This window comes from Protobothrops mucrosquamatus, unplaced genomic scaffold (genome assembly GCF_001527695.2).
Source record: "Protobothrops mucrosquamatus isolate PMUCROS unplaced genomic scaffold, P.Mucros_1.0 scaffold640, whole genome shotgun sequence".
NCBI classification, from domain to species: Eukaryota; Metazoa; Chordata; class Lepidosauria; order Squamata; family Viperidae; genus Protobothrops; species Protobothrops mucrosquamatus.
In genome coordinates this window covers 544,057-553,937 of record NW_015386932.1, presented here as the reverse complement: position 1 = coordinate 553,937, position 9,881 = coordinate 544,057, and the positions used below count along the sequence as shown (strand labels likewise).

At 52.0% G+C, this 9,881-nt stretch overlaps 1 protein-coding gene across 1 annotated transcript in view; it reads right to left on the bottom strand.

The window, feature by feature from the left end:
- Nucleotides 1-9,881, bottom strand: part of LLGL1 (LLGL scribble cell polarity complex component 1) — a 28,551-nt gene continuing 18,670 nt past the window's right edge. Inside the window, exons 7-23 of the mRNA XM_015817847.1 lie at nucleotides 9,510-9,645; nucleotides 8,869-8,923; nucleotides 8,554-8,708; nucleotides 8,070-8,287; nucleotides 7,750-7,817; nucleotides 7,038-7,191; nucleotides 6,621-6,725; nucleotides 5,528-5,820; nucleotides 5,234-5,387; nucleotides 4,628-4,781; nucleotides 4,109-4,392; nucleotides 3,612-3,876; nucleotides 2,783-2,897; nucleotides 2,021-2,115; nucleotides 1,320-1,443; nucleotides 524-603; nucleotides 1-253 (exon numbers count right to left, since the gene is read on the bottom strand). Coding sequence (XP_015673333.1) covers nucleotides 525-603; nucleotides 1,320-1,443; nucleotides 2,021-2,115; nucleotides 2,783-2,897; nucleotides 3,612-3,876; nucleotides 4,109-4,392; nucleotides 4,628-4,781; nucleotides 5,234-5,387; nucleotides 5,528-5,820; nucleotides 6,621-6,725; nucleotides 7,038-7,191; nucleotides 7,750-7,817; nucleotides 8,070-8,287; nucleotides 8,554-8,708; nucleotides 8,869-8,923; nucleotides 9,510-9,645 — 2,454 coding nt within the window. The 3' untranslated portion in view covers nucleotides 1-253; nucleotide 524. The remainder of the gene's footprint in view (nucleotides 254-523; nucleotides 604-1,319; nucleotides 1,444-2,020; nucleotides 2,116-2,782; nucleotides 2,898-3,611; nucleotides 3,877-4,108; nucleotides 4,393-4,627; nucleotides 4,782-5,233; nucleotides 5,388-5,527; nucleotides 5,821-6,620; nucleotides 6,726-7,037; nucleotides 7,192-7,749; nucleotides 7,818-8,069; nucleotides 8,288-8,553; nucleotides 8,709-8,868; nucleotides 8,924-9,509; nucleotides 9,646-9,881) is intronic.

Genomic DNA, 9,881 nt, shown 5'->3' with positions numbered 1-9,881 from the left:
TAGACATATATATCTATCAAAAATGCAAACTTGGAGAGGTACCGAGGAAGAGATGCTGCCTGTCCACTTCCAGGCCGGCCACGTGTTAGAAAAAGATTGCAACTCTTTTTGTCCTTGTAAAAAATACACAGGGAACAGTCTGGAGGAGAAGGAGGAGGAGGAGGAGGAGAGGTAGGACCAACAGTTTGTTGCAAGAACAGCGAGAAGTCTCGGTCCCGAAGGTCCAAGCATCACGTGGGACAGTGCAGGGTCCCTGCAAAGGAAAGGGTCAGACCTTAAAATAGGCTGGACAGAGCACCGAGTCCCTCTCTCCGGCCACACTCCGCCCTGCGTCCATCTTTCCTCTTTCCTTCCTGGTTGCAATGCTTGTTCGGCTGCCACAGACACCCCTCTGTCCGGCTTCCCATCCTGGGCTGCCCGAAATGCCTCCTGCCCTGGCTCAGAACTCGCACGGGCGTCCCTGAGAACCAGCCAGGCCTCTGGCTTGCTTAAAAAAAGGAGTAGCAATTTTCCCTGGACCTGCCTCATTTAATGAGGATCCCTGGAGATCGGGCCTCCTCCTCACTGATGTTCCGCAGATTCCTCTCGGCTTCCTCGGAGGGCCTGGAACGAGAAAGGGAAGCAAGAAGAGCCAGGCCAGAGCAGAGCCCACTTGCAAGCCGCCCTCAGGCAAAGCCCGGGCCATCCTGGGCTGCCCCAACGCAGGGATGGAAACCAGATCACGTGAAGGGTTAGGACCACTTTATGAGGCCTCGGTCAGGCCACACCTGGAATGCTGCATCCAGTTTTGGTCACCCCAATATTAAAAAAAATGTTGAGGCTCTAGAAAGAGCACAGAGAAGAGCAATAAAGATGATTAGGGCTAAAACCTATAAAGAACGGTTGCTGGCAAGTCTAGTTTAATGAAAAGAAGGATTCGGGGCAACATGATAGCAGTCTTCCAGTATTTGAGGGGCTGCCCCAAAGAAGAAGGGGTCCACCTCCTCTCCAAAGCGCCTGAGGGCAGGACAAGCAGCAACAGATGGAAACTCATCAAGGAGAGAAGCAACCTGGAACTAAGGAGAAATTTCCTGACAGTGAGGACAATGAACCGGTGGAACAACTTGCCTCCAGAAGTTGTGAATGCTCCAACACTGGAACTTTTTAAAGAAGAGATTGGACATCCAATCTGCCTGAGCAGGTGCTTGGACTAGGAGGCCTCCAAGGTCCCTTCCAACTCTGTTACTCTGTAAATGTTGCCCCCAGACTAGGAGGGGGCCTCTGCAGAGGTGGCAGGCATGTTTTTACGTCCAGGTTGCTCCCAAAGAACAGAGACTTACGCCAAGAAATCCTTCACTTCTTCGACTGTAATATCTCCAGTGGTATTTAAGGGGGTGTCGATGCTGCTGTCGGGGGAGTCGATCGGCGTTGAGGCAAACAATGCTGGGGGGTCTTCGGGAGACCCTGAAGGCAGAAAAGCAGAAGTCTGCAATATTGCCATAAACATCTAGAATTCAAATCTAACCTTCTCCGTCTTTAAAACACTTCTTTGTGACTGGATCCATTATAAAACTTCCCTCCAAACTTTCTGAATTTAATGGATGCAAACTGAAGGATTTTTCTGAGACAGAGGGAGGGAGAACAAATTATTTTATCAGAGGGCCCTGGAATTTCCTTCAAGACTTCCTGATCTTATCTTTAAAACATGCAACACTGTACAGAGTGATTTTTCTCAGGTAGACACACAAATACGCAAGGTCCGCCAGTCAGGTAATGAAACATCTGCACGCAAACGGCCCAACTTTAAGAGGGTACCAAGAACTCCCCAGTTCAGCTACAGAGAGTGTCTTTTATTGAGACAAATAAATAGGCCAAGATTTCATTTTAACGGAAGCTATGATAAAGCCAAGAGTTTACAGAGACTTCAGACTGCCCAACTAAGGCTGAACCAGCTCTGAAACCACCGCTTAGTCATGCACACAAGTCACACACAGGATGACTTGTCAGTCTGCCCAAATAGCTGAAAAGCTGTTTTCCTTACGATCGTTGCTTGCAGGGGAATGATTAGCCTCTGATCCTTGTAAAATGTGCGTCCCGTTGGCCTGGCTTAGTTTTGGCGTTGCTGTGACGTTATTTCTGTAATAAAAAGGAAGCGGCACCTAAATTGCCATCTGCTCTCTATGCCTCCCGCATCCATCTCCATTCCAGGGTGAAAATAAAAACAATAAATAAATAGGATGACCTCTTGATACATCAAGTATCTTAAGCACACAGCAGCTATGAATTGCATTTCCTGGAATGCGACGCACCTACAAAGCACGCAGGGCCGCGGACCCCACATCACAACCACCATTCCACTTTTTGGACCACTTCTTGTGAAGTTCCCCGCTTTAAGCTGTGAGGTGGGACACAGCAGGCTTTAAGCCTCTTCCCACTTTAGGGTCCTAACCTGGATGGCTCCCACCCCACATCCTGCAGAATTGCCCTCCAGGTGCAGACTGCAGCCATCACAAAGTGGGGCAGCCCCCATCCTGTTTTTTTAATCTTCCACAAAATGCATCCAGTTACAGCTTGTGAATCACCCCCTTAGTTTGACTTTGAAGCACAACAATTCTTTGGGTATTAAATGCAAACCTATTTTGGGGGTACCACCAGCTCGTGAGCAGCACCTGTCTATCACACAAATAGTGGGAAATGTGGCTGGGGTTTCAAGGAAGCCATCGTATAATGAAAGGAAAAACGTCCCCCCGAGAGAATCAGCTGGACTTGCAAAGCAACGGCGGTGCCAAGGGGGTTCTCTCACCCTGGGGAAATGCTGTCATGGGTGCGGCTCGTCTCCAGCACACACAGCGGTTCGGTGATGTTTCTAGTGCTCAAGGAGAAGCGTTCGAATTCTGACGGAGAGATCAAATAGAAGCCTGCAAAGGGAACATAAAAAGAGATCCACTTTCAGGTCTCTCTGCGCCCCCCCCCCCCCAATATTCACAGCAGTGCAAAAGCAGAGTCTGTTCCCCATGGAAAGAACAATCCCACCCTTGCGCCCTTTGCATCTGGCAGCCCCTGATCCTTAAAGATAAACTTCTTCCAGCCAAGGAGGCTCAGTTTAGCTGCCAATTAACTTCTCTCCCTTCAGCAGCCTGCCTGGTCCTCATTCAATGACCAGTGGCTCAAGAGGACTGCCCTGTTCATCTTGGAGCCTTGCGGGTCTTTTAACTCCATTCGTTAAAGTCTGACTTTAATTCTTACTTTTACCTTGTAAGATTTAGCCTCATTTGTCACTTGATTTTTTACCTGTGCTTTTAGTCATGTTTCTATGTGGCTTTATAATGGCTGTTTGTCAACCATTCAGCATCACTTGGGTGAGGAAATTTGATAAATAAGTAAGCTTAAACCCACCACCACCTCTTGAGGCAGAGTCTTCCTGCTCTGAATTATTTGCAGTGGGAATCCTCTCCCCGGTGGGTCATTCTTTGTCTTCTGTGCATCTCCTTCTTGCTCTGCCCATCATTTCAGACACTGTCAATTTGTCGAAGCCGGACAGGGCTGCCGGGCTGCCTCGGAGGGCTTCAGAGGCTCGTCCCTTGGCCCCCCCACTCCCCCTCCCCTCCGGGCACCTGCCGCCCCTCGCTCACCTTGGCCGTACTTGGTGAAGACGCAGGAGGCGATGCCGCTGATGTCCTCCTTGCGGATGCAGTCGTAGTGGACCTGCGGCCTCAGGCTGGGCACCGTGAAGACGTGCAGGTCGCCCAGGTTGGTGAGGCAGGCCAGCCCATTCTCCGCGTAGTCGTCGCAGGTGGCGCTGGCAAAGCTCATCAAGCCCACTTTCCGGACGCGGCAACCCTCGTGGGCGGTCAGCTTGAACTTGGTTTTGGCGCTGACTTTGGGGAGGGTGAAGACCTGCAGCCGGGGAGGGGAGGAAGAGGACGGCTTTAGAAGGCCTCCTTTCCTCGGACGTTGAGCCACAGTGACCAGTAGGTGCCTTGGATCTGGACAATCAGTGCAGCTGAGAAGGAAACTATTCTAGGATACTGATAGTCATGGGGGGGTGGAGTTGAAGTCCACAAGTCTTAAAGGGGCCACGGTTGGAGACCTCTGGTCTAGAGGGCCTCCTCCCTTCGCTCGGAATTACCTTGAACTGCTCTTCGGAGGCAATGAGGACCGAGTGGCTGCCCTGCAGGTCAGGGGCTTTGGCCAGGTCCCGAGAGACCTCGTAGGGTTCCGGCAGAGGGTTCCCTCGGCCATCCAGGACGGCTATCGAGACCACCGGCGCCCGGTGCATAAGCTGGATCTCCTTGCCCAAGACCGCCTCCACCGAGCGCTCCGAAAACTTCTCCTGGGAAGGGATTTCCAGGGCGTAGGCGAAGACGGAGCCCGAATTGGTGCCGGCCCACATGGTGGGTCCATGATGTGCAGCTGTGGAGAGACAGGAGGAGAAACTGAAGGGCTGCCTGTCTCCCCCCCTCCCAGCTTCTCCCAGCCCCTCTATGAGCAATGCACCACAGTTCCCATCATTCACAACCGGCAAGATCCCTATGACTCTTCTTGGGAGTCTACATTAGGCCACATCTCCCTCCATGTACACTAACTATAACGTGGAGGATAGCTTTCCCTTTGGGGTCACTATCTTCCACCGGGGTCCCTCCCTTACCATCTCGGAGGAAGGTATCTGCAAAGTAGAGGCAACGCACAACCCCAGACAGTGAATCGTCTGCTGAGCGAGGTTCAATCCGTCGCTGGACGGGCGCCATCTCCACCTCATGGGGACCAGGTTGCTCAGCCAGGTGGGCATTTGCTTCCTGTACCTGGTGGGATGGGAGAAGCAGGTGAGGCAAGACCCAGATCCAGGGTTGCTTATCAGCAGAGCCTCAAAGGTGCTTATCCAACCCCTAGGATAGGAGACCATGTTCTCCACCCATGAAAAGGTCTTCTCCATTTCCTTCTTGCTTCAAATGATGGCTTGTCCTTCATTTGAACATGCTAGATTTTTCATCCCTCTTTCCTCCATGGAATTTGGGGTGGGAGAAGAAGCTGGGGAATACTTAACTTCATCTTCTCCAAAACTTCATGAGGAAGATTAAATGGAGACACTCCAAATAGTAGAGGGGAGAAGATGGTCCACAATAGATATTCAAATAAATCTCTTCAAGTCAAAGGCTGTTGACCAGTGTTTCTCAACCTCATCAGCTTTTGAGATGTGTAGACTTCAACTCCCAGAATTCCCAGCCAGCATCTCCACCCCTCTCGCTCTGCTTACCTTGCTTGAGGGGCTACTGGCCGTGACTCTCTTTTTGCCCGACACGCGGCTCTTACGGATCCTACGGAAGGACTGGCGCAGGGACTTTTTCAGGGACTTAACTCGCGAGAGGGGGCCTTCCATTGCGAGAGAATCATTGGGGTGCAGAGTGCACCTATCAAAAAGGAACAATCAATCACCAACAATCACAACCAGCAGACCTTCAGGGGTCTCTAAACTATGAACACCAATCCACGGAGCGTCAGCTCCATTTCTGAAGTCATAAAGATGTGCCCAGGGCAGAGGTCTGCCTACCTGGCCAGCACAGGGTTCCGGCGGTAATAGTCATACAGGCCAAAGCCGTGGCTGGTTCCAAAGGCCACCAAGTTCCACTCTGAGTGCAGGGTGACAGCCGTGACAGCTGCGGGGGGCAGGCACTGCAGGAGGACGCTGGGCTGGAAGCCGGGGGCAAAGGAGAAGGCACCATTCTTGGGAGGCAGCCGGTCATGCCCCTTCCATGTGAAGCCTTCGCGGTCCTGGAGTAGGTCCACCACAGCAATGTTGACCATGTGTTCGGACTTCTCATCATTAAACTCCATCACCAGCACCTGCCAAAGAGAGAAGAACCCCAGATACGTCTTGGACACTTCTCTGGTTCACCAGCACTGATGGTGAAACCTCTGCAAGAAAACAAGCAAACTCAGAGAGCACCAAGGAATCCACAGCTCCTCCTCCCCCTCCTCCTCTCTGCAAACCCCCCTCCCTTCTAGCACTGATGATGGTACCTAGTTAGGGTAATGAAAAGTCTGCAAGAAAACAAGCAAACTCAAAGAGCACCAAGGACTCCTCATTTCAACCCTGAGCTACAAATAATCTCCTTCATTGGTACTTCTCTGATTCATCCCCGAGTAGACTTGAGAGCTGTAAACGTGAACAGAATTATATTCACACTTTGGCACAACTCTCTTTCCAGGACTAAAAGGGTTGGACTAGAAGACCTCTGAGGTCCCTTCCAGCCCTATGATTTTATGACTGTAATCCTTAAGATTCCTTATGATCGCCAATACTTCAAGCAACTCGGCTATTCTCCCTTCTTGTCCCTAATTCCTGCGGCCTCACAGATCTCGTTCACCCTTACACGACTCCATCACACTTTCTTCTCTTCTTCTAATAGTACCTCCACCAAATACCTACAAGGCTCCATCAAGTCACTTCTCCATCTTCTCCCAAACTTCAACCACCTCCCAGTTTAGTGATTTCCATCTTTGATTATTTCAGAGTCTTCCCCACCCATCTGACTGGAGAAGGCCTCTGATGGCACACAAGATGGCGAACAAGAAGCTGCAGGTTTCTGGGGAGAAAAGCTGGATTTTGGAGGAACCCCCAACACATGCACCACAATTGTTACCTGCCCTGCCGTGCCAGCAACCACCATCTTAGCTGTGTATTTGCACAAAGCGATCTTCTGGACACCCAGCCGGGGATCATCACTATAAGGGTCAAAGCAGCCAACCTGGATGGACAGAGTGGGTTGTCCCCAAAGAGGTACAAGAAAAAACTAAGTCAGATTCTGCACATAGAAACCAGATGCTCTGATTTCACCATCAACAACTGAGTTGCTCTGGGCCATGGGTGGGCCTCCAGATGCTGCCAAACTACATCTCCCAGGAGCCCACTGGTGATAGGCTTCAGCAAGACGTGGAGATCTCAACCCAATCCCTGCCCAGAGCTGGAACACCAACCAGCCCCAATGATTTTGCAGCCAGGGGGCTTCCCTCCTCCACATGGGCAAGTGGGAAGCAACTGAACCCAAGTTTGCTGGCACCTTCCGAAAGGGGGGCCATTCCTCCTCGTAGGATTGATTCAAGCTGTCGTTGTGTTCACAGTCCATCTGGAAGATGTTGGCTGTGCCCAGCTTGTATAGTGGCTTGAGGGATACTCCGGAAGCATCCCAGAAACGCACCGTGCCATCTTCATGCCTGAGGAGAGGAAAGGCGGGAATGGAATGGAGCTGGGGCTATTCTGGCAACTGTACCACAACCACAACATGTTTGTGCTCTTTTATTACTCGCAGGAGGAATTTAATCCTTGCTCGGGGCCAACAGTGGTCAACATCTCCACTTCTCCACTCGGAAGTAGCATTCCTCTCTATAAGCTACTTCCTTCTCAGGACTCTTCCACAGTTGTGTCCCACTTGGCCTCTCCTGGCTTGGCCAGCTCAGAAACTCTCCATCTGACACCTCCCAGACGTGGTCGGACAATGCAGGTAGTCCTCAACTTGTGAGCCCAAACTTTATGTTGCTAAGTGAGCAATCTGTTAAGTGAGTTTTCCTCTCTGGAGGAGTCCATCAGGGCTTTAGGATACCCTTCCCTCCTAGGCCTTTCCTAGCACAACAGCTGCCCCCCAATCTTTGGCTTCACCCCATAACAATGGTCCATCCAACCTTCAAGGTCTTTGCTAGCATCCTGGCCAACTCCCCAAGACTTCTCCTGCAAGGGTTCTTCCGCAGCTAGCAACCATGGTGATGACCACTTACCCGGTCAAGAGCAGCCCCCTCTGGGTGGGTTCCTGAGCAAGGGGGTGCCCTCCATCGATGGGCCAAGGCTGTTTAGGGCACAAACACACACGGCTTGCTTTGGTTGACATCTATGTTGTCCACGCATCACAAAACTTTAAGACTGCTACGTGGAAAGTCCTCCACGCCGAAGATGGAGTGGGAGGGCTAGCTGCTTCTGACCCCCCCCCCCCATCAAACAGACCCCATCCTCCAAGCTCTGGGTTTGGCAGAGAGGCTCCTTTCCACCCGACTGCAGCCCTTTTGACTCCGGAGATGAACGCGCCCATTTCCCCACTCACCACCGAGGACAGGCGAGGGCTCTGCTGTTCGCCAGCACTGATGATCCTCTCCCACAGCTTGAGGGGGACGTTGGAGATGTGGTAGGAACAGGTGATGGCCGAGGAATGGAGAGGGGCCAGGTAGGGCGCGGGGATCGTGGGCCAGCCCGGCGTCTGCAGATCGATCACCACCAGCTCCTCTTCCACTAGAACCACCAAAGCTGCCGGGTTGTCGAATTCTGGAACCGGTGTGACAAACATACCACCTCTGAATGATACTTTAATGCAGAAAGACCAGGTTGGATCAGAGGAAGCGGGAAAAACTGACAAAACCAGCAGCCAGGAGAGAAAAAAAGGTGCGTGGAAGGACGAGAAGGTCTCGCTTCTGAAACCGGCAAAACGCTCTTGATGAAGAGTGACAAGGGCAGAGTTTAAATCAGGGTGTCCAACCTTGGCAACTGTGGACTTCAACTCCCAGAATTCCCCAGGCAGCCATGCCACGTACCGTCCTCGGCCTCCGTGCTGCCCACCGTGAAGAAGTCGATCACCCGCGATGTGAAGTCCAGCGTGACCAAGGCCTGGCCCTGCAGGATGGTCACGCAGTGCCTGTCCCCGTAACTGGCCCGGGGCATCCCCCCGCTGAAAATGATGAAGTGGCCCCTTTGGAGAAGGCAAGAAAGCGGAGGCAAGTCATTCAGGGGTCAACGGCTCCTCGTTTGGTACCTCCCCCCCCCCCCGAGGACGGCTGCAGAAATCAGCAGGATACAGGCATTCCTCAATTTGGGACCAGAGCTCAGACAAACGCAGAAACGCAACGCACCCCGAGTCGCAGGTCTGCCACAGGATCTTGTTGATGGCTTTGCAGGGGAACGGACCTAGAAGAGAAGGAGGGAGAGCTTGGCAGAGCTCAGCGTCTGGGGAAAGAGGGAGACTTCCTGCCCAATTAAAAGGTGGCTGTCGTCACGACAAACCCTTATTTCAGCGTTTCTCAACCTTTGCGACTTCAAGATGTGTGGCCTTCAACTCCCAGAATTCCCCAGCCAGCAAGGGGGGATTGGAAGGTGGGCAAAACTAACAGCCAGGAGAGAAGGAGACGGATGCCTTATTTGAAAGAGTTTGGGCTTAAATCAGTGGGAAGTGGAGTGGGATGACGTTTCAGTGAGTCTATCACCACGTGGAACAGCAGCGCCGACCCACTTGAAAAATCAACAAAATCCTCAAATTCATCGACTGAGCAGGGGAGAAACGGGGAGAGCTTTGAAGAGCAGTGGAAACCTTTGTCCAGGTGGGCTTCATTTGCTTTCTTAACGGTTAAATATTGGCTGACTAGCCCTCACTTTCTCTTGCAGGAAATCCTCCCTCTGCTTGGTGACCCGTATGTTGGTTTATCTTCTGGGCTTTGGGATCCAACCTTCATCAAAGGCACCACATTCTCCCTGAGCTTCTCCGTATTAGCCTCACCATAAGGGACGGTGGAAGTTGTCGGCTGCAGAGTCTTGGGTGAACCGTTTGCCATCGACCACAAGGCGTAGCCCCCATCGCTGTGAGAACTGACCAGGGTCCAGCCACTCCGCTCCCAGCTGACGCTCTCCAGTTGCTGCAAAAAAGCCGCAGACCCAAGCTAAGCCACCAGGCCTTGGGCACAGAGGAGAAAAAGAGGCTGAAAGGAGACCTGCCAGTCAAAATGGCTACAAGACATTTTGAGAGCATCGACTGGGCCCCTCAAGCCACTTCAGACTTTTAAGCCTTGTTCCTAGAGGGGATGAGCTTTTAATTCTGGGTAATCAGGGTGGGTAATCTCTGAAGATCTCCAATACGGTTCCCCGTTCCCTT